Raw genomic sequence first — 25,074 nt, 5'->3', positions numbered from 1 at the left:
AGGCGTGTTATCGCCTCTCGGTCATGTAGACAGATTGACGAACAGAAATTACTGTTGCATTTCATATTTTAGTACCTAACACAATTTTATTTAAAATGTGCGGCATGGTTTGGGATATTGCACCTCGAATTCGAAGGTAAGTGTTTTCAATTTAATTTTAAAAGTTCTTAGAGAAGAGACGACTTTGGTATTTTTTATTAATATGTATATTTATCGAAAAACATATTGCGTGTTTTATATCGACTTACACGATAAAATATACTTAACGTCTTTAATCATTTGTCGCAAAAGCGATAATAGTTGACTAATTACGGTCAATCAATAACGTAATTTTCCTTTTTTTAATAAGAATAACATATACGTTTTAATTTATTTAATCAGTAGTGTAGTAAAATCAGGAGAAGTGTAACAGTAAAGACTTCAGAAAAAATAAAACATCAATCCTAATTAGCCGAAACAATATCGTAGACTATCACCTTGTAAAGGTGTGAGTCGTTCCCAGCACCGCTAGTCGACTCGACACCGACCCATTGTGCGGTTGAAGCCGCCGTGACGCTACTTACTCCAATTCTGTCTTACGCGCATCGACTACGAAACATCCTAAGCGACTACGCGGACTTCTGTACAAGCGAAAATATACTAGAACGCACCTCTCGCTAGGCGTTTACGACTCTACGAAGCCAACAACAATCCGACACTCTGAAGCATAAAGACATAAGTGACAGCTTAACTAGGGTCTGATGAGACGTTGTTCTCCGCGAGGAGGCAGCGTGGGAAAGCCCGTGCCGCGCGCGTTCCCACACACTCGGCCGGCACAAGCCAACCGATAAATTATCATAATTCCATTGTGAGTGAGACGGTACTAAGAAATTTTATACTTCATCAATCGCCGCGTTGAATACATTAGCGCGTGAGCACCGTGCTTTGTTGACTGCTGACGCAAGGACGAAGGACGCTCTACCCACCCGGCATTGGCTCCTTATTTTTTCTATCACGTTTCTATTTTACGACAATAGAAGTAAATTCCCGCTGGATGACGTCATGTGCTGACGTTATAAACTTAAATATCGCGTGTTTTGTATGAAACGTAAACGAAATCAAACCACGTAGGTGAGCTAAATAACTGACACGGATCAAATGCAACTCCCGCTACTCGTGACGTAAAACAAAGAGGAAATAAAACGAGTGGCTTAATGTCACAATATCAATAAAAATACCATCATTATGACGTGTTTGCGGCCGGGGGAGGGGTGGGGATACCAGGCCACGAGGAAGATCGCCTATGAGGTGGACTGACAAGATAAAAGCGGCGGTAAATAGCTCATCATCGGATTGGCGGCGTGTTGTGAAGCTTGCCCCGATCCCTGAAGTGATGACCACGGCCACTCTGTGAAAAGCGATACCGCCTAGGAAAGAAGATGACGTGTCACGTATTTGTAGCGTATTTAGTATAAAATACGACTATAACTTTTGTAATTTAGAATTTGTAACTCCATCAGAACAATATAGGGTAGGAACAAAGTGTCGCCTGAAATCAAACAGTTTGTATGTTGTAATAATTGAAAATCGCACACGAAATATTAATTAGTTAATCTATTATTGTAGTACCTAATAAGTTGGAGAATAGATCGTATTTTCAATTTCATTACTTAACGCTTGCTATAAATTAGGTCGAGGTCAGTAATATGTAAGAAAATAGCATTAAAGCATTGCCATTATATAAAATTGGTTCACAAATGAGATGACATTATATTTTACTATTTTACGCATGTTTTTTTTTATTACTGCTTTTATTATTGAATGAGCTCGCGAGTCATCTGGTGTAAAGTGGTTAGCGGGCCCTTAGACATCAACAACGTATATCTACTTTGCGACATGAGTTCTAAGTTTCAGTGCTATAATACAAAGGCTACCCCACTCTTCGAGCCGAAACGCATGACGGCTTCGTGGTCAAAATAAGCGAAATGGTAGCTTTTTTTTTTCCTACCTAAGCTGGTTGCCTTGAGAGTCTATTCCAGCGTAATCTTAACTAGTATGTGAGCTCACGGGGCTCAAACCTGACGGCGTTGCTAACACGAACCCTAGCAAGAGCCGTGCTTCGCAGAATCTACCACCGGATCGGAAACGCGACCCACTGAGAAGATCCGGCGAGAAACTCAGTGGGCTGTGTCTGAGGGTTAATTTACTCGTCGAGCCCTTCGTCGCAAGCGACGGGTTCGACGAGAACGGTGACCGGTGCTTGAGGTACCTAAAAGCACCGTTAGTGGATCGAGAGGATCCGAGACGACGTGTTTTGGGCGACGTCGACTGCTTTCCATTCTTTCCGCAGGATCGGGGATGCGAAATGGTGGCACTTAACCATGCTGGCACAAGACATTCCACCACCAGTGAGCATCTAGTAATTTTTAGGGTCCCAGTCCTAAAACGGAAAACGAAACCATAATAAAATCACCTTGTTCTGCGTCTGTCCATCTGTTCTTTACGGTTTTTCTTAGAAACGGTAAGAGAGGTATAGAAGAGGTATTAAGTTCAAATCAATAGCGAATATTAAGGTCTGTGGCGAAAGAAATTCATAAAAACTTAAACTTCTAAATCAGCGCAACCATATTCATTCACTCATAAAAATCTAAAGACCACTAACAGTCAGCTTGCTAAATTCAATATCTTCCGGTCAACTCTGAAGACATTCGAATTTAGCAAGAATCAAGGTTTGCTAAGGAAGTGTCAGAAAAACGTTATATTTGTAGCTTTAGCATACCTATAAGTAAATGCTGGTTTTAATTTAAGTTTTAAGCTGGTGTTAATTTAATATAAGTTTTTCACTGGTGGTAGGACCTCTTGGGAGTCCGCACGGGTAGGTACCACCACCCCGCCTATTTCGGCCGTGAAGCAGTAATGCGTTTCGGTTCGAAGGGTGGGGTAGCCGTTGTAACTATACTGAGACCTTAGAACTTATATCTCGAGGTGGGTGGCGCATTTACGTTGTAGATGTCTATCGGCTCCAGTAACCACTTAATACCAGGTGGGCTGTGAGTTCGTCCATACATCTAAGCAAAAAAAAAAATGCGTACGAAAATGTCAGAGGTTTTTTTCCAAACTTCTAGAATCGACTCGATTTTATTTTTGTGGCATGCAAAAAGAGAATGCTAAAATTGCTTATGATCGATCGTGTTCTTTGTTTCTAATAAAATATTTGTTTTTATTAATATTTTCCTGTTATATTTTTATATGACTTGTTTTTCATTCTGTTCGTACAACTGAACAGGGAATATAATATGTGTGTGTGTGTGTGTGTGCGTCTGCGTGTGTGCGTGTGTGTATTTTTGTGCGTGTGCGCGTGTGTGTGTTTGTGCGTGCACGTGTGCGCGTATGTGCATTTGTGCGTGTGTTATCTATTTATTATCAATATATGCATATTTTTAAACGTAGGTATATAAGTATGTCTGTCAGTCTCTGCAGTGCAGTGCAGCAGTTCGCAGTTATTTATTATTATTCTTCTTTATTAATTAACAAACTCTGTGTAAAACAGCTTTTAAATGAAGTCCTCATTACGTTTGAAATATCAATAGGTACATTGCATTCGAAGACTAAAGCTTTGTGACGGTCATCACGTAGCTGTTCTGTTGTTAGGATCTTTATCGATGTGTCTATTTGCACGGGTGATACGATATTCTTATACAAGAATGAAATACCGTTTTGACTAATACATCATATTATCGCGCACCGCAATCAAGTGGTGATACGGCCTTTCAGATATATGCATTCTTTCTGGTCGGATACTCGGGGCAGAACAGTCGTGCCTGTCGATGGACAGGGTTGCGTCTCGTTGTCGCACGATGAGCGATGTTCCTCCATTGGAGGCGGCTCCGGTCATCGTAAATTAACCCACAGACACAGCCCACTGAGTTTCTCGCCGGATCTTCTCAGTGGGTCGCGTCTCCGATCCGGTGGTAGATTCTGCGAAGCACGGCTCTTGCTAGGGTTCGTGTTAGCAACGTCGTCAGGTTTGAGCCCCGTGAGCTCTCCTAAAAGCTCGGCGAATCTAGAATAACTCGAGGTTACTAGAATAGGTGGGCCAAAAAAAAAGCGGCTGTTGGCATTGCGAGCACATTGTGCTGTGGTGGCTTTCGTCGCGCTGGTGATGAGGTCAATCCAGCGCGTCAGGGTCCGACTTCTGCCTTTTTTATTGCATAGACGGGTGGACGAGCTCACATCCCACATGGTGTTAAGTGGTTACTTGAGCCCATAGACATCTACAACGTAAATGCCGCCACCTACCTTGAGACATGAGTTTTAAGGTCTCATTTTTTTAACAGTACAACGGCTGCCCCTCCCTTCAAACCGAAACGCTGCAGAAATAGGCAGTATGGTGGTGGTACCTACCCGTGCGGACTCACAAGACGTCCTACCACCAGTAAAACCGCTTTCATCGTTCTCGTCTTCTGCCTTCATCCATCTTAATAATCTTCTTATATTATATGCTTAATAAGAATTGTGTGGTCTTGGACTAGTAATAGCAACACCTTATATTTTCTTTGAATGTTGTAAAGAAAAATGGCAATTTTTTACCTGAATGTTTTAAAAGACGTCTTAGATTAAGACATAAACGAAACTTTTTTAGCATTTTTCATTTCAAGACACCTCAAATAGATATCAGGTAAAATGTTGTATAGCGAAAGCTGCCATAGTTCTTTACCGGACAATGTGAGTAGGTACTATACTTGCATAGTACGATTCCTAACCGTTAACTGGTGATTAGACGCATTGCCATCACACATGGGCATGTTATCACTATTTCTGCCGCAACGTAAACTTGCCACCAGTGTCGAATGGGTCAGCCGTTTCACAATTGAGACTTCTATTCCATTTCTGAATCTGTGGTGACTACAAACGAAGAGTTTAAGGTGGGCTGATGCCATTCGAATAGTACTTCAAATAAAATTTCTTTAAACAAAAAACTGACAAATAAAAGAAACGAATTTACCATGCAAATTCAGTTTTCTTCAAAATTCAAAATTATTAAGAAGTCCCACGGTACATTGATTGATGTAAAATTAAGGCAATTAGAACATAGGTCAACAATCTCGATTGCAAGTGAGTTTTTTTTGTTTTTGAGCCATAATCCAAAACTCGTACAGGATATGTTGGACTGGACAGGCCGCAGATATTGGGAACCGTGGACCCAAGGATGGTGTTTAAGGCCCTACACAATCCAAGTATGTTTATCGTCAAGCAGTTATTATTCGCTCGCTTTAGAACTACCGGCACGGGACGTCTATACTAGGTATACTAGGTACGTCCTATCACCCTCTCTATTTCTATTGCGAAGTAATACGGTTTTAATGGTAGGATATTTTAGTAGTAAACCAATAATATGTTCTGTTTGGAGTAATAGAAAAAAGGTATAATACTATGCATAAAATTGTTTTTATCTTTTTGGTTCTCTTATGTAACGCAGATTTTCCAAGGAATTGATAGACAAACATTGAAAAACTTTCGGGTGTATCGACCTCTAAACTTGCTCGTTTCGATACCATATTGACGCAATACAGAATATCGAGTCTAATCTATAAAAATCAACATTAAAACGTTAATATTTACTTAGCGCACTTGATATGGAAAGAATGTTTATTGTATGGAGTACTGGTAAACAGGTGTGAACGTCGAACGGACGTTTGGAAGTCGCAAGCCACGTAAGTTAATGTCAAATCAGGGGCAGAAAGATCTACCTACATGTTTCGAGTACAATCATTTATATATATCTATATCTATACTAATATTATAAAGAGGAAAGATTTGTTTGTTTGTTTGTTTCGAATAGGCTCCGAAACTACTGGACCGATTTGAAAAATTATTTTTCCATTAGAAGCCGACATTGTCCCTGATGAACATAGGCTACTTTTTTTTTTTTTTTTTGGTTTCATGTGTGTTTTAATGTTTCCGAAGCGAAGCGAGGGCGGGTCGCTAGTACCTATATAAAAATGAATTGCTGTTCGTTAGTCTCGCTAAAACTCGAGAACGGCTGGATCGATTTGACTAATTTTGGTCTTGAATTATTTGTGGAAATCCAGAGAAGGTTTAAAAGGTAGATAAATATGAAAATGCTCGGAATAAAAAATAAAAATAACAATTTCGTTTTTCCTTTGATGTGTCCCCCGTCGGACGGATTCCCCGTCGGTTGTTTTTATTTATCGATTGAGGCACTACGATTGATTTAAATTGAAAACGTACATATATTTAGAATCAGTGGTTAAAATGCTTTACTGGTGGTAGGACCTCTTGTGAGTCCACACGGGTGGGTACCACCGCCCTGCCTATTTCTGCCGTGAAGCAGTAATGCGTTTCGGTTTGAAGGGTGGGGGCAGCCGTTGTAACTATACTGAGACCTTAGAACTTATATCTCAAGGTCGGTGGCGCATTTACGTTGTGGATGTCTATGGGCTCCAGTAACCACTTAACACCAGGTGAGCTGTGAGCTCGTCCACCCATCTAAGCAATAAAAAAAAAGACTTTATTTTAAAGAAGTATTGACATAAATACAGACATTGATGAGCGAATAAGTTCACGTCACATACATTGTTGAGAGTTTTGTGTTACGATAGTCTTAAAATCGAAATGCACGACTACTTCGCTGAAGAAATAGCAGAAGTGATTTACTATACAGAGTATTCCAGAAACAGTACTATCATTCGATGTTCGAAACAAATACATTTAATGTTTAGAAGAAAAAAGTTTACATTGCTATCTTAAGTCTTTAATCTATTATCATTTCTACTATCTATTTCTACTATCATCTCATTGCTTTAAAAAAAAAAACTTTATATGCGCCAAGTCAACGGTCGAGTGTTATTATGTGGAAGCAGCGGGGACGAGTGCTTAACCAAGCCCGGCTGGATCTTCGCGAGCTTATCAATCATTATGACCAGTTCCTTGCATTACAAATTCGCAGTAATGTTGGCGCCATTTGGTATTAAGCTAGGTTGAATTATACCAGGACTAGACCACCAAGCAGTGACCATAACTTGTTAAGGAGCAAGTTTGGGGTGGGGTATGGCACATAGCTTACGGTTATCAAAACTAATCGTATTTTTCATTTTCAAGTTACAATAAGGTTCGAAATTCTGTTAAAGAACACAAGGCATGGCACCTACTTATTAAGTTTTTGTACCTTGCACATTTGACGCAATTGAACCAATATTGATGCTAACATTGAAAGCTGCGATAATGTTGCCTGTGACATATCTTTTCGTCACATCCCCGTATAAAAAGTTTACATAGAAAAATTTACATTTTAAGTCAACGTTCGCTCACGCCTACCGCCACGCCTGCGCCATACAAACAAAATATCCAAACAAACGCCGGCGCAACTGTACATATCACCGATCGCTTCTAACTATCAACGATACCAGTTCGTCACAAATTGTAAAAGCTGCTCTCAAACTGACGAGGACGACCGTGGATGGTCAACGGGACGTATTCAGAAGCGGTTTTTGTGGATACTCCGCTTATTTCTGACGCGGGCCATTTGCGCGTTCCAGTATTACGATAGTTTTTAAATCAAGTATAATCGAGATTCCGTCTTGTTCTTGTGTACGAAGGTAGACGAGCAAACGGTTTGGCCATTGAGTTTCTCGCCGGATCTACTCAGTGGGTCCCGATTCCAATCTGCTAGTAGATTCTGCAAAGCACTGCTCTTGCTAGGGCTAGTGCTAGCAAATTCTCTCCCGTTGAGTCCGTGAGCTCACCTACCCGTCCGGGCGTAAATGGAATAGCTCTCTAGGTTACCAGCGAATAGAAAGGGAAAAAAGAGCAAAAGCAAGGGCTTGTACCATTACCCACGCCATTATCTTACCCAACCAATAGTAAACACTTATGAGGATATTTATTATGGCACAAATTTAGTGTGATAATGATTCATATATTCGTAACATAATAATAATAATAAATAAATAAATATTTACTAACAATCACGCCACGTTAACTGGTCCCGTGGTAAGTTCGTAAAGAACTTGTGTTACAGGTACCAGATAACGGAAATAAATGTAATATTTTTATTATACACATACATATATTTAATATACATCCATAACCCTGGAAAATGCATATTTATATTTATCATACAAATGTCCTCCCTTGGCGGGATTCGAACCCGCGACCACCTTGTGCAGTGACCATGTCACTTACCACTACACCAGACGGCCGTATAACATATAAAATATTGATGTTTGAAATGGCATCGCGATATAAGGATCAACTGATTTCAGGTCATATTGTTTAAGGCCGATCACGACCAACATCTTTATAAGGTATGCACAGAATCGAGACGTTGTTGACTCAAATGCAATGGTACTTAGAGAATTAAAACTACATTGTACTGTCTGTGTTACTTAAACTAGTTTTTATTGCCAACTAGGTGACCCGGCAGACTTCGTAGTGCCTCAATCGATAAATAAAATACCTAAACTTTTGTATAAAATAAACTTAAAACAAACAAAAGGAATCCGTCCGACGGGGAACACGTCAAAGGAAAAACAAAATTGTTATTTTTATTTAATTCCGAGAATTTTCATATTTATCTACCATTTAAAACTTCGCTAGACTTCCAGAAATAATTCAAGACCAAAATTAGCCAAATCGGTCCAGCCGTTCTCGAGTTTTAGCGAGACTAACGAACAGCATTTCATTTATATATATATATATATATATAGATATATAGATGAAAGGGGGTTTAAAAAGATAAGCGATTTCTATATTTCGTAAAGAACATTATTAATGCCAAGGGACACAGCCAAGTACGCCTAGCGTAGAGCTTATCTATAACGGTGACATAAGTTTAATTATGTTATAACTATTGACTACATTGAAATACGAGGTTCAAAGGAGTGGCGGCAGGATCGGGCTGTGAAACGGGTGTACACGGGTGTACCGAAGGGAGGCCGCCCCGTAGGGAGGCCCAAGTACCGCTGGTCTGACGCTGTGGAAGGAAATTTACGGGAGCTCCAAGTATCGGACTGGCAAGGTGTTGCGCAGCGCCGGGATGAATGGCAAAGTTTATTATCGGAGGCCAAGACCCACTTCGGGGTCATAGCGCCAGCTCAGTAGTAGTAGTAAGCAGTAGTAGTAGTATTGACTACACAAACCACCTCTAATAATATGTATTCCCATAACATTATTGTTTATGGAAAAATATCGAGAGAAGAAAGGAGAATTGTCGTAACTTGAAATACCCAACTTTACATCCGAGCCATAAAACGATTTAAAAAAACTCATATTATGTTTATAGAGATAGAAAGTTGAAAATCAGTATAAAATTTGATGAAAAAATTAAATATGAAAAATTTTATCGTAGGAAAACGAAACCTCGACCATTCGAAGTATGGTGGTAGGACCTCTTGTGAGTCCGCACGGGTAGGTACCACCACCCTGCCTATTTCTGCCGTGAAGCAGTAATGCGTTTCGGCTTGAAGGGTGGGGCAGCTGTTGTAACTATACTGAGACCTTAGAACTTATATCTCAAGGTGGGTGGCGCATTTACGTCATAGATGTCTATGGGCTGCAGTAACCACTTAACGCCAGGTGAGCTGTGAGCTCGTCCACTTATCTAAGCAATAAAAAAAGCGTTTTTTTTTTAAACAAGCATATGCTAAACAGTGATTTAGCCCAAAATGCAAGCTACGACATTTCCGCTTTCCCCCGCCGGTATATTTTATAACTTCTGATGTTTCGAATACTTGCTAGTTTTATTGGTCACGGACATATTTTTGGTCAATCACAATAAAACAAACAAGAATGGAGAAGGAGATCCTTACGCGGAAGTGGCATTGGATTGGTCACATTTTGAGAAAGCCCGATACCCACCTATCAAAGAGAGCACTGACCTGGAAAGTGTCTGGCAAGAGGAAGAGAGGCCGCCCCAGAACAACTTGGAGTCGCTCGGTGGAGCAGGAGCTAGGGGTCTTGGGCATGACGTGGGAGAAGCTAGAACAGACTGCCCAAGACCGATGTAAATGGAAAAATTTGATTAGAGCCCTACACCCCAGCAGAGGGTAATAGGAAGGAATGATGATGACAATAAAACAAACGCGACATAAATGTAAAACTGTCGGAGTCATTTTAATTATGTCCACGACTCGCAAAACTTAGTCAGAACTAAGTCGAAACATATTATTAACACAATTTTCAATCGTGATCAAACGATAACGGAATATGTCGTTGACTTGCAATATGACACTAATTGTCTATTCACTTCAATGTGACGGCAAATTTTGTGTGAGTTTTTTTACCACGGTAACTCGATGCCGCCTGGGCCAGGAAGTTGGAGATTGCCAGTTCTAAATTTAAATGTAATATAACGTCGAAGTAGCTTTAATTTTTTTTATAAGACCCATTGAGCCATTTTTATAGAGCTCAGCGAGAGTTTTTGGGGTAATATTTAAAACATGCGTGGTCGAGCCGAGATGACCGCATTGAAGCTAGAGGATCTGACAAGGATAGCGGTCTTTTCGGCTATCAATTAGAAGAGATAGACCTCAAATTTCTTGAGTTAAGCAGTACGTGTAAAATTTTTTAGAATCAAGTTATGTTTTTTTTTTATTGGTTAGATGGGTGGACGTGCTCACAGCCCACCTGGTGTGAAGTGGTTACTGGAGCCCATAGACATCTACAACGTAAATGCGCCACCCACCTTGAGATATAAGTTCTAAGGTCTCAAGTATAGTTACATGTGTATGTGTTTTTTTTTATTTTTTATTTGTTAGTGTTTCGTCAAGTTTTAAGATATAACTTTGGTGGCCTATTAACCGTTTAGATTCTGTGAAGGTGCATGAGTGAGGGGAACCGTATTCCCTTACGTTAGCATTCTACAATGCTAACGGACTCGCGCGGCAACGCGATCAAATTTTCGAATTCCTCCGCGATCATCTTGTAGATATTTTGTTAGTGCAGGAGACCTGTCTGAAGCCCTCGCGTCGTGACCCGAAAGTCGCGAATTACGTCATGGTTAGGAATGACAGACTCACCGCCTCCAAAGGCGGGACTGCCATTTACTATAGGCGGGCCCTGCACGTTGTCCCTCTCGATACTCCCTCGCTCTTACATATCGAGGCGTCAGTGTGCCGTATCTCGCTGACGGGACACCAGCCGATCGTCATCGCATCCGTTTATCTCCCCCCGGACAAGCCCCTCCTGAGCAGTGACATCGAGTCACTGTTCGGCATGGGAGACTCCGTCATCCTGGCAGGCGATTTAAATTGCCACCACACTAGGTGGAACTGCCATCGTACGAACGTTAACGGTAGGCGTCTCGACGCGTTTATAGACGACCTCACTTTTGAAGTAGTCGGTCCCCCAACTCCAACATGTTATCCGTATAACATCGCGCTCCGTCCGAGCACTATAGACCTGGCATTGCTTAGGAACGTAACTCTGCGCTTACGTTCCATCGAAGCACTGTCAGAGCTCGACTCAGACCACCGACCTGTCCTTATGCAGCTCGGTCGCCCTCACAACCCAGTCACTGTTACGAGGACCATGGTGGATTGGAATAAGCTGGGCACGTGCCTAGCCGAAGCCGCTCCGCCAATCCTCCCTTACGGCCTGGATTCGAATCTATCCCCCGAGGACACCGTCGAATCCATAAACATCATTACCGATCACATCTCTTCCGCGATCATTAGATCTTCAAAAGAAGTCGATGTGGAGGACAGCTTCCACCGCATCAGACTATCCTCCGAACTTAGGAATCTCTTAAGAGTTAGGAACGCGGCAATCCGGGCCTACGATCGGCTTCCCACGCATTCAAACCGGATTCGGATGCGTCGTCTACAACGCGAAGTCCACTCCCGCCTAAGCGACGCGCGTAACGATAATTGGCATAGTTATTTAGAACAACTCGCGCCCTCCCACCAAGCATACTGGCGACTAGCTAGGACTCTCAAATCCGAAACTACCGCTACTATGCCTCCCCTCGTACGCCCTTCAGGCCAACCACCGGCTTTCGATGACGATGACAAGGCTGAGCTGCTGGCCGATGCACTGCAAGAGCAGTGCACCACCAGCACTCAATACGCGGACCCCGAACACACCGAGTTAGTCGACAGGGAGGTCGAGCGCAGAGCATCCCTACCGCCCTCGGACGCGTTACCCCCCATTACCACTGACGAAGTTAGAGAAGCGATCCACAACCTCCAACCTAAGAAGGCACCCGGCTCCGACGGCATCCGTAACCGCGCGCTTAAACTCTTACCAGTCCAACTGATAGCAATGTTGGCTACCATTTTAAATGCCGCTATGACGCACTGCATCTTTCCCGCGGTGTGGAAAGAAGCGGACGTTATCGGTATACATAAGCCGGGCAAACCGAAAAACGAAACCGCTAGTTACCGTCCGATTAGTCTCCTCCCGACGATAGGCAAAATTTACGAACGGCTCCTTCGGAAACGCCTCTGGGACTTCGTTACCGCGAATAAAATTCTAATAGACGAGCAGTTTGGATTCCGCGCTAAGCACTCGTGCGTACAACAAGTGCACCGCCTCACGGAGCACATCTTAATAGGGCTAAATGGGCGTAAACAAATCCCGACCGGCGCCCTCTTCTTCGATGTCGCGAAGGCGTTCGACAAAGTCTGGCATAACGGTTTGATCTACAAACTGTACAACATGGGAGTGCCAGACAGACTCGTGCTCATCATACGAGACTTCTTGTCGAACCGTTTGTTTCGATATCGAGTAGAGGGAACTCGCTCTCGCCCCCGTCATCTGACTGCCGGAGTCCCACAAGGCTCCGCGCTCTCCCCGTTATTATTTAGTTTGTATATAAATGATATACCCCGGTCTCCGGAGACCCATCTAGCGCTCTTCGCCGATGACACGGCTATCTACTACTCGTGTAGGAAGATGTCGCTGCTTCATCGGTGACTCCAGATCGCAGTAGCCACCATGGGACAGTGGTTCCGGAAGTGGCGCATCGACATCAACCCCACGAAAAGCACAGCGGTGCTCTTCAAAAGGGGTCGCCCTCCGAATACCACTTCGAGCATCCCACTCCCTAATAGGCGCGCAAACACCTCCGCCGTTAGCCCCGTCACTCTCTTTGGCCAGCCCATACCGTGGACCTCGCAGGTCAAATACCTAGGCGTCACCCTCGACAGAGGGATGACATTCCGTCCCCATATTAAAACGGTACGCGACCGTGCCGCCTTCATATTAGGACGTCTCTACCCTATGCTTTGCAAGCGAAGCAAACTGTCCCTCCGTAATAAGGTAACTCTCTACAAAACTTGCATACGCCCCGTTATGACGTATGCAAGCGTAGTGTTCGCTCACGCAGCCCGCACCAACTTGAAGCCCCTTCAGGTTATTCAATCCCGATTCTGCAGGATAGCCGTCGGAGCACCATGGTTCCTGAGGAACGTGGATCTCCACGATGACCTGGAGCTCGACTCTGTCAGTAAGTATCTACAGTCGGCATCATTGCGCCATTTCGAGAAGGCGGCACGACATGAGAACCCTCTTGTCGTGGCCGCTGGAAACTACATACCCGATCCTGTAGACCGAATGGTAAACAGTCGACGTCGCCCAAAGCACGTCATTACGGATCCTCCAGATCCATTAACGGTGCTTTTAGGCACCACAAGCACCGGTCACCGTCCTCGTCGAACCCGTCGCTTGCGACGAAGGGCTCGACGAGCGAATTAACCCCTAGACACAGCCCACTGAGTTTCTCGCCGGATCTTCTCAGTGGGTCGCGTTTCCGATCCGGTGGTAGATTCTGCGAAGCACTGCTCTTGCTAGGGTCAGTGTTAGCAACTCTCCGGTTTGAGCCCCGTGAGCTCACCTACACACGTTAGGGTGAAGCTGAAATAGCCTCTCAAGGCTATCAGCATAGGTAGGAAAAAAAAAAAAAAAAAAAAAAAAATTTGAGGGGAAATGAAAAAATTGCTGGAGCTGATTTATTCCAAAAAGCCCATTGAACCCTCAGTAAATTCCCACCAACAAAGAATCAAACAAAGAAACGCTAAACGGTACATGTCATCGTCCACTGAATGGAACTAACCCAACTGTATTGCCTTATTTAGTTGGAGAGGCACTAATTCTAATATGCTTATTATGCTGTTTATTTCCTTGCACTGTAATGATAATTTTTGTTTGCTAGGTAATTTAATAAGTAATTTTATCTTTGTTTTTTTTTGACTACCTATTCACTGGTAGCCTGCGAAGGAACACTTCGTCGTAATCGACGAGTTTGACCTAAAAGCACCGAAAATTAATCCGAGTGATTCGACAAGACATATTTTAGGCGACGGCAACTTTGCGATGCCCCGTGGTACTATACGAGAGATCATAGTCCACCTGGTGTTAAGTGGTTATCACAACCCATATAGGTACTTCAAAACGTAAATCCCAAGATATTGTACTCTAGTAAGCAAACAAAAAAGGCAGCAAATACAAACAGTAAGTGCGCGATGAAGGCCCGGAAAACGCAGGACGCGTCATCGAAAAAAAATTTGAATTTCATTTTCGTGTTACCTACTCTGGTAGGTGTTTAAAATAAATTCGCACTAGTTCGTTATTGGAGCTCCAGGAGCGGACGTGCGAAACAGGACACGTAGGTATTTACTAACGTCACGTCGATCGGTTAACATAAAACAAAGTGTCAGATTCGCTGGCGGGAATCACTGGCGCGGCGGCTTTGTTCTCTGATAACTAGTACTGTATATTATGAGAATTTTGTCTTCATAATAATTATAGATCGCATAGTTACTACTTGGAGCCTTTATGATTATTTTTATTACGCTTTTATTAGCGTGATCTGTCTACGTATGTAATATAAATTTTCATTAACTTAAAGATATTTGTTTAACTCTAAAATTGACGTAACAAGAACTGATGACAATGCAATCGTTTTGGATCTTTGGCTTGATCACTACTAATATGATTGCCCGGAGAAAAATGGTTCAGTTTTCTATTATATTTAAGCGTATTCATTTTTAACCTAAGTATTTTTTTTTTTTTTGTATCGCAGTATAATGTTGTTGGCGACTTTCGGATGATATGTGGCTGTCGTAGATATAACGAGGAGAATTTCGGGGTGAAGTATCGTAGGGCGATTTGAACGTCAGAACATCTACAATAGAGACGGGCCTCCTGTCTCCGGGTGGGTGGCGGTATTGACGTCATGATGTCATGATGTCGTCGTCTAAGTGCGCCGAGAACTCCTTCAATTTTCGTTAGACAATAATTACAATTAATTTTACGGTTAAATCTCGCATTTTTAAGTTCCATTATTTATCTAATTTCCTTTGTCGTATCAGTCTTGTCAGAGTGCTTAACCAAGGTCCGCTGGAGCTTCGCGAGCTTCTCAGTAATTGTGTCCAGTTCCTCGCATTACAAATTCGCAGTAATGTTGGCGCCATTTGGTATTAAGCTACGTTGAATTATACCAGGACTAGACCACCAAACAGTGACCATAACTTGTTAAGGAGTAAATTTGGGGTATGGCATATCGCTTACGATTATCAAAACTAATCGTATTTTTCATTGCAAGTAACATTGCGGTTCGAAATTCTGTTAAGGAACACAAGCAAGTTCATGCGGCACCTACTTATCAAGTTTTTGTACCATGCCAATTTGACGTAAATGGACCAATATTGATCCTAACATTGAAAGCTGCGACTAAATGAGCGGTAGATTGAGTATCGTCAGCCTCGACTATCGGCTTTAATTCATTGTTGACTTTAAATAAAAATTTCCATGTCGGAAGCCTTCAAACCCTTTTTTCCCCTACATATTCGCTGGTAGCCTAAGAGGCTATTCCAGATATGCGTGGACGGGTAGGTCACGGGCTCAACCTGAGAGAACAATTCTTTAATACTAGCTCTAGCAAGAGCAGCGTAATTTGCGTAATTACTGGTGGTAGGACCTCTTGTGAGTCCGCGCGGGTGGGTATCACCACCCTGCCTATTTCTGTCGTGAAGCAGTAATGTGTTTCGGTTTGAAGGGTGGGGCAGTCGTTGTAACTATACTGAGACCTTAGAACTTATATCTCAAGGTGGGTGGCACATCTACGTTGTGGATGTCGATGGGCCCCAGTAAGCACTTTTTTTTATTGCCCTTGTAGGCAGATGAGCATACGGCCCACCTGATGGTGAGTGGTTACCGTCGCCCATGGACTTCAGCCATGCCAGGGGCAGAGCCAAGCCGCTGCCTACCAGGTGGGCTGTGAGCTCGTCCACCCATCTAAGCAATAAAAAAAAACTATCATCATATCGGAATCGCTCAGTGGGTCACTGAGAACATCCGGCGGAACATGAATTTCAGTTAACATGAAACTCAGTGGGCTCCATCAAACCAGTAATGACTCGTGCGTTCGTCTGTAGTGTTCACTCCGTACTTGTCATTAATGTGAGCCTGAAAACCTCACTGATTTATACTATTTTTCATTGCTGTAGTACGTTGATTGAGCTCACGGTAAAACCGTTGATAAATTTTATTGGACATTATAACACAAGTGCCTTCTCCGAGGGCCTGTTTGACATTTATGTACAAACTATTTCACAACACGGCTCAATCAGCTAACTAATGCTAACGATCTATCAAACCTTTAGAAATGGAACTATTTAAAACTAAATTAATTAATTTATAAAAACTTACCGACAAGTTTTCTTGTTTTATACATAAAAAGAGTGACAATTGCAAAATGCGTCGCATAAAACTCCTATGTCCAAAGTATGCGATAACGTCAGCAATATGCAACACGTGTAGCGCGTTCATGTAACCTACTTCTATTTATAAAGAACACGTGCCAAAATAAACATTAATGCAAAAGTAGAAAATATAATTTGTGTGGTCATTATCACGGCTATGCACACAAGGGTATGCTGCGGATTCGCTCGGCTTAACTCGGGAATTAACTGTTCTAAATTGAATGATTTTTTTTGTATTGAAAACTAAATGTAATGAATACGGAAAAAAAACTTGTATTCGGGTTAAAGGTCTCGTTGCTGGGCCCTACAATCTTTAAAAAAAAACGTGTATTACTAATAACTAAAGGTCGCCGCTTAACGATAGGTGGGCCGTGAGTGTGTTTAGATATTTACAGCAAATTAGACATAGCTGTGAACAGTTTTAGGTAATTTTTTCGCAATCTCACGTTTTTTTAATTTCCAGAAAATTTACACGTGTAAGTTTATTTAAGTAGGTAACGTGAAAATTATTTATAATCAAATAAATACAACAACAACTAGTATTAAGCTGTACGATCCCAACATACCCAGCCCTCATTATAAACAGATAAACAAATTAAATAATAAAGGAAATCACCCGTATATACAAAAGGGGCAGGGAATATGGTAACTAGTTTGATCTACAAACTGTACAACATGGGAGTGCCAGACAGACTCGTGCTCATCATACGAGACTTCTTGTCGAACCGTTTGTTTCGATATCGAGTAGAGGGAACTCGCTCTCGCCCCCGTCATCTGACTGCCGGAGTCCCGCAAGGCTCCGCGCTCTCCCCGTTATTATTTAGTTTGTATATCAATGATATACCCTGGTCTCCGGAGACCCATCTAGCGCTCTTCGCCGATGACACGGCTATCTACTACTCGTGTAGGAAGATGTCGCTGCTTCATCGGCGACTCCAGATCGCAGTAGCCACCATGGGACAGTGGTTCCGGAAGTGGCGCATCGACATCAACCCCACGAAAAGCACAGCGGTGCTCTTCAAAAGGGGTCGCCCTCCGAATACCACTTCGAGCATCCCACTCCCTAATAGGCGCGCAAACACCTCCGCCGTTAGCCCCGTCACTCTCTTTGGCCAGCCCATACAGTAGGCCTCGCAAGTCAAATACCTAGGCGTCACCCTCGACAGAGGGATGACATTCCGTCCCCATATTAAAACGGTACGCGACCGTGCCGCCTTCATATTAGGACGTCTCTACCCTATGCTTTGCAAGCGAAGCAAACTGTCCCTCCGTAATAAGGTAACTCTCTACAAAACTTGCATACGCCCCGTTATGACGTATGCAAGCGTAGTGTTCGCTCACGCAGCCCGCACCAACTTGAAGCCCCTTCAGGTTATTCAATCCCGATTCTGCAGGATAGCCGTCGGAGCACCATGGTTCCTGAGGAACGTGGATCTCCACGATGACCTGGAGCTCGACTCTGTCAGTAAGTATCTACAGTCGGCATCATTGCGCCATTTCGAGAAGGCGGCACGACATGAGAACCCTCTTGTCGTGGCCGCTGGAAACTACATACCCGATCCTATAGACCGAATGGTAAACAGTCGACGTCGCCCAAAGCACGTCATTACGGATCCTCCCGATCCATGAACGGTGCTTTTAGGCATCACAAGCACCGGTCACCGTCCTCGTCGAACCCGTCGCTTGCGACGAAGGGCTCGACGAGCGAATTAACCCGTAGACACAGCCCACTGAGTTTCTCGGCGGATCTTCTCAGTGGGTCGCGTTTCCGATCCGGTGGTAGATTCTGCGAAGCACTGCTCTTGCTAGGGTCAGTGTTAGCAACTCTCCGGTTTGAGCCCCGTGAGCTCACCTACACACGTTAGGGTGAAGCTGAAATAGCCTCTCAAGGCTATCAGCATAGGTAGGAAAAAAAAAAAAAATGGTAACTAACACCAGTGGTCTTTATTTTCCAAGACAATAACTTTATTTTTATATTCCTATTCTATTCAAGTAATGAATAGGAAGAACAGTTAAGCAATACCATTTTTTATTTGTCAATAATAAAACAAAAAAGAATGTGTTGCAATTTTTATGTGTCAGTGAATATTGTCGAATTCCGAACATTAGATAATATAATATTACATTAACATAATGTTACTAGACTATGGCGCTTCTAAATGTTTTATTGCATTGTTTCACTTTTTCATTCTACCCATCAGTATTGAGGACTGATATTAAAATGTTGATGTTGGATATGGTTTAAACACGATGTGATTATTTTGCTTATTTATTTATACTTTATTTCAGTTTATTTTAAAAACCATTTAATAATATTTTGTTAGTAATGAATGAATAAAATAGGGTGGGTTTTTTATCGCGCGATAAATGAATGTTAGTATTCTTATGTGACCAACATAAATGAAATGTGAAATTGATGTGAAATGAATGTGAAATGACATTCCTACCTTTTCCGGATAATGTTTATGTATTTCATGGAATATCATTATTGAAACGCTGAAAAATTCTCAGTATTAAATAAAATGATGAATAAATAGGTGTAAGTTATTTTACAGGCTGGAGTACGATTGTTGATCTGTATCTACCTGTAGTAGATTCAATATATAAATATACCTTTTAACAGTGATTTGTTTTAAACAGTGAAACCTTGAAGCTATTTTTAGTACGCTTTATCTCATAAATTTCCAAGAAAAAAATTGATTTTGTATATATTATAATTTTTAAAAAGAAATAACTAATTTGAAAAGTTCTAGCTAAATTAAACCCAAAACTTTTTTTAGAAATATTGAATTACTTGCACGTTTTTTATTTATTAATATTTAGCAAGGGATAGTAGTTTATAATTTTTTGACAACATCATATCGTTTTAAAATTATTTGTTTCGAAATGACCAAAATCAAAAGTAAAGTAATTGAAAAAATGAAAATAACCCCTAATTGTGCTTAAAGTGTGTTGTGTCTAATAAACAATAAAAAAAATTTATGTGCATCTCGGATGCTAATTTATTTTATCATTAAAATCACTAGTACGCACCTAATTACTCTATGACGAGTACGTTGTAGTATAATAAAACGTTCAAAGAGAGGCCCCCCTCCCCCTGACCTCGCGCTTGTGCGCCTCGCAGTGATGTCAACGGACCGCTACCGATTTTAGTAAGACTTGAACTGCAGGGGAGACTACACGCGTCTATTTTACAGACTTTAAATCCAATTATACTTTTAAAATGCCGTCTTGTGTTATGAGATACTGTAGGAGCCATTCAAGAAAATCGAACAGAGGTAGTGGAGTATCATTTCATCGGTAAGTTAATGAAATATTTACTAAAACAAATAACAACACAAGCGTTATGAAAACAGAGCGTGGCGCGGCGGCGACTGGCCGTCCTCGCTTGCTCACTAACCATAGACTAACCATATACGTAATAATTCAGATGTGTCAAACGGAATTCACTTTATTTTAATTCAATGTTTTTAATTCGTATATTTAGTATTTCAGGGAAGTTCTTTTCGATTAATCATTATATAGGCAACGTTAAAACTGTACATTATTAAAAAAATAATTGAAACATTACTACTACTCACGTGCTATTTATCAAGTAGTCATATGCGGTTTATCTATTGTACGTGTCATTTACCTGTTACAAGTTAAATGAGAACAAACTGAGTTGTGGACAAGAAATATATAAAATTATTTTTCCCATATGCCTTAAGTTTTTTTTTAAATATGCTAATCTAAGAGGAGCGAGATATTTGATGGTATTGAATCGTAATTATGATTATAGTAAAAAAATGGTTTTTAAATACATTTCATCTTTGTTTGGTTATGCTTTGTTATGTTCCAAATTAACTTATTGAATATTCTAATCCATGGATTGCAATGTTTCTTCCTGTAATACCTAGTTCATTTATATTTTGATTCATATGAATTAGTGTATTTAGGTAAAGTACCTATCTACTTATTATCGACACAAAATTCATAACTTTAAAACAACATATTATAATTGAAACAGTAATCTGGGATGTCTATGACACAGTTTTTAATCGTGATAAACAGTTATATTAATTATTATTAATGAATACATTTACATCAGTAAATTAGTAGTAGGAACATTAAATTATTTACTTTACATATAAATCAATTATTATTATTATTATTATTTTTATTTTTATTGCGTATATATGGGTGGACGAGCTCACAGCCCACCTGGTGTTAAGTGTTTACTGGAGTCCATAGACATCTACAATGTAAATGAGCCACCCACCTTGAGATATAAGTTCTAAGGTCTCAGTATAGTTACAACGGCTACCCCACCCTTCAAACCGAAATGCATTACTGCTTCACAGCAGAAAATAGGCGGGGTGGTAATTACGCAAATTATAATTTTGCGGGTTTGATTTTTATTACACGATGTTATTCCTTCACCGTGGAAGTCAATCGTGAACATTTGTTATGTACGTATTTCATTAGAAAAATTGGTACCCGCCTGCGGGATTCGAACACCGGTGCATCGCTACATACGAATGCACCGGACGTTTTATCCTTTAGGCCACGACGACTTCAAAATTTTATTTTTATTTATTATGCGCAATTTTGTAATAATATATGTATTGAAATTCGTTAGGTACATAAACTTTTGTTACATTTTGAAGGTTCCTCAAACCGGATCAGAAGAATAGAGATTTATGGATACAATTCGTTCGAAATGACAGAAGAGAAGAGACATGGTATCCATCGGATCATTCCTGCGTTTGCTCGTTACATTTCAAAGAAGAAGACAAATACGTATCGGATAATGGAAGGATATTTTTAAAACCCAACGCTGTACCAAGCTTAAACGTAAGAAAACATTCATCACATTTTAATTTTATTTAATTTAAAATGACCCGTAGTGTGCCTCAGGAATTACATACTTTATCACGTCATATTGCTCCATTATAGTCCTTCTATACTTCACTAAGTTAGAAGCTACGGCTTATCTGATGCTGGCTAGTGATTACCGAAGCCCAGGCTTAACAGCGGGAATGTAACCTAAGACATAAGATTTTATTTCCGAATATTGGTATACCATGCTTCAAATCGGACGCGTGAGTGCTTTGCTGCATGTACAGTTTGTGGATACCCATCGCTGTAGGTCAATAACATGCCTTACCACCTAAGGTAGAAACAAGGAGATTTTGAAGTACAAAATTAGATAGGAAATTAATTGAGTACTAGGGAAGTAGTAGTAGTAGTAGAAGCTCGGCTAGTTATCACTACTTTAGTTCTGATTAGTTATGAGACAGTCCACAAATAAATAATTCCAAAAAAAATTCCAGTCCAATCCAGTGAAGCCAGAATTCGTTAATCGCGATCCTGTTACAATACCGAATGCAGATCCAAACGTTATACACGTCCCTGAGTCAATAACGGATCCATTAGCCGAGTCCTTGGAGCCATTAGTCGAACCAGAAGTTAGTAATGCAGTCACCTCCGCGGAATTCTACTTGAGAAAACGTTTGTTCACCGAAATGAAAGCAAAGAAACATCTTTCGAACAGCCTGAAGCAAGTTCGACGCCAAAACAGATACTTGACCGAAAAATGTAAAACATACCAGCAGATGATAGAGACTTTGAAACAAGAGATCGAAATGAAATACGCTAATATGACGGTCAAACCAGAACCCGCCGACGACTAACGCAGACGTATGACGAAAAATCGATACGTTTTCAATTCGATGTCTCAATTCGATAAGAGGAAAACAAAGAACGTAGGTAATCGAAAGCAGCGCGTATCGAATGGGTACTATTTACGTAATAAATCGCATCATTTGTCGCAGCACTAATGTTGGCTGTTTATTGAACAAATTGCCCGGGGCCAGATCAGCGCTGACGTTTAAATCATTCTTAATGGAGCACGTTTCCAAAAGCAACGCGCAGAGATCTGTACCACAGACTTGAGAATATCGAGTAATTCTCAGAAATAAAAAAATTGACATTTTTATAAGGATGCACTATTAAAAACTCAAATAAATTTGATCTAATTTTGGAAATATTGTTTTACTATAATAAGTTAAATATTTGCTCTATAGTATTCTATATATATAAATATGGCAGTATGGATGTCGCCATCATAGAATACGAGATATTTGGCAGATGCCTGAACCTCGCTCACGATATCTTCGAGATAAGCTTGCACAAATTACATGTCTACGGAGCAATTTCGCCAGCCCGGTAGAAGACTTTCCATTTGTTAAAATAAAAAATATAAGTAAGTAGGATGTTCTATGATAGACACCCGCTACAAGAGTACGACTGTCTTAAATAATCCTTTAATTGTTGTTCCGCTTTTACCATTACTAGAGGTCCCGCAGTAGTCGAAATTCGACTATAATTAATTGGAATTGTAAGTTTGTACACTATTATGATTGTATTTTATACTTCTATTATCACAAATTTCGCCAAGACTATACTATAAAAAAATATTAACAAAGACAAAAAATATATAATCTATTCTCAATTTGACAACAGCCGTCAAGAACAAAAGTTTGACAATAAATAGTATGCATGCGTGTGTGCGTCAAATACATGGTATGTAGTGTGTGTAATGTTTTCTTTATTGATTTAATGTAACTTTTATGCATTATTTAAAAAAAATGTTAGCGTTGTGCACTTCTTCTCTATATTCTCTATAAGTGTGGAAAATTTCATACTTCTCCGTCCGCGCAATTTTCGTAAAAAGGGATACAAAGTTTTTGCTTCATGTATTAATATATAGATGTTATTCAATTCTAAATTCTAACCTAAGGTGACTTACGATTTTGAGGAAGAATATTGTTAAGAGCACAAAGCCGTTAAATTATAATTACAGTGTGACACTTCCAGGCAAAGAAATGTAGACAACACTATCGTACGTTTTAGTTAGGTTAGTTCTGAATTTATAATAGCTATGTATCCTAATTTTTTTACGATAACATGTGCTTACAAACGTCATATACCTAACGGGTGTAAATATAATATATCTATCGTACGTATTAAATGGTATGGCCTCTCGACTTTAGATATCGTTATAATTAAATTGTATAGGGCTTTAAAATAGGGATTCGAAGGGCCTTTACCGCGGATACTTATCGAAATTACAAAAAACAAAAATTTGAGATTATTTTGTCTTTCACAGCACTCTTATTATCTGTACGTTTTCAGCCCAAAACGATACCATCTCATCTCTTCCAGTGAGTGTCGTAAACGACTAATGGATTCAAAGTATAATAGCCAGCTTCGATATGGAGATCGCTAACCCGTAGTTACTGGTAGTAGGGCATCTAGTACCTTTTTTGTCGTGACGCAATCATAACTACGGATTTGAAGGGTGGGAGAACCGTTAGAAAATTCAAATTGAGATTCGACCTCATGCCCTTCCTTTAAACTAGTTGGGCCGTTCGTTCAGACCGTTAAGACCTCTTCAAAAGCCGTTACAATTAGGACAATATTGTAAGCGCTCGTAAAATACTATGGTGAAAATTTCATTTCGGACTTGTATAGTACATGGGTCCTCGTCGATCTCGTCGATTACGATGAAGAGTTCGACGAGCCAATTAGCCCATAGACACAGCCCACTGAGTTTCTCGCCGGATCTTCTCAGTAGGTCGCGATTCCTATCCCGTGGTAGAATTCTGCGAAGCACTGCTCTTGCAAGGGCTAGTGTTAGCAAATTCTCTCAGGTTGAGCCCGTGAACTCATCTATCCGTCCGGGCGTAGCTGGGATACCCCTTAGGCAACCAGCTAATAAATAGGTAGGGTAAAAAAAAACACGGCTAAAGTTATCCCTGGCAAACCCACTACGCACGAACACTAACACGGATGGAGCACTGAAGGAAACTCTTGATAATTGAATTACTTAAACCCATAAATCCACGGGAGGTTTTATTTAATAAACGATATGGTGAATATTACGGGCAATGATCGTAAACATGGATATCACGTATGACCGCTACCCCATCCGGGCCAACACTGAAGAAAGTTTTATTGATATCAATGAACTTTCCTTGTTAACGATCGTGCACAATGTAATTTTAAAAGCATAAAACGGGTGTCCAATGTGAGGGGTAATTCGTAAACTCGACCGCAATCGTGCACATTTTGAACGAAGGCGACTAATTAAAATTAAAAGTACTTTTACAGTTTACTATCGCGTTTATTATTGTCATTACGTTATTACAGACGTTCGACTTTACTGCTATAAAAAACTGAATAAAAAAGACGAGCTTAAACCGTAAATATTTACGGTTTTAATTGAATATGCAATTTCGAAAAGGGCACATGTCGCATATTTTGTCAAATACGTTCTTTCATATAGTAGTCGTAGTTTTGAGGCTTACCTACACCCATTTTATAA

At 40.7% G+C, this 25,074-nt stretch overlaps 1 protein-coding gene across 2 annotated transcripts; it reads left to right on the top strand.

Moving 5' to 3' along the window:
* Window positions 1-22,732, top strand: LOC114242370 (uncharacterized). Of its 2 annotated transcripts, none has more exons than XM_089740082.1 (3): window positions 1-136; window positions 21,353-21,539; window positions 22,019-22,732. In XM_089740082.1, the coding sequence occupies exons 1-3, from the start codon at window positions 96-98 to the stop codon at window positions 22,376-22,378; spliced, it is 588 nt and encodes a 195-aa protein (XP_089596208.1). In that variant the 5' UTR covers window positions 1-95; the 3' UTR covers window positions 22,379-22,732. The 2 variants fall into 2 exon arrangements, with proteins under 2 accessions (XP_089596208.1, XP_028029299.1); XM_028173498.2 differs by lacking the exon at window positions 1-136 and adding an exon at window positions 19,722-20,003.
* The last annotated feature ends 2,342 nt before the right edge of the window (window positions 22,733-25,074 follow it).

This window comes from Bombyx mandarina, chromosome 03 (genome assembly GCF_030267445.1).
Source record: "Bombyx mandarina strain Sakado chromosome 03, ASM3026744v2".
NCBI classification, from domain to species: Eukaryota; Metazoa; Arthropoda; class Insecta; order Lepidoptera; family Bombycidae; genus Bombyx; species Bombyx mandarina.
The sequence above is the reverse complement of the archived record's forward strand: the minus strand, read 5'-3'. Positions and strand labels throughout refer to the sequence as shown.

What these genes read in the sequence shown, in the direction of transcription:
- LOC114242370 (XM_028173498.2), top strand. Translation starts at nt 19,927, where the DNA reads ATGCCGTCTTGTGTTATGAGATACTGTAGGAGCCATTCAAGAAAATCG. An exon ending in AGTGGAGTATCATTTCATCG is followed by an intron (nt 20,004 to 21,352) that starts GTAAGTTAATGA and finishes TACATTTTGAAG; the next exon opens with GTTCCTCAAACCGGATCAGA. An exon ending in ACGCTGTACCAAGCTTAAAC is followed by an intron (nt 21,540 to 22,018) that starts GTAAGAAAACAT and finishes AAAAAATTCCAG; the next exon opens with TCCAATCCAGTGAAGCCAGA.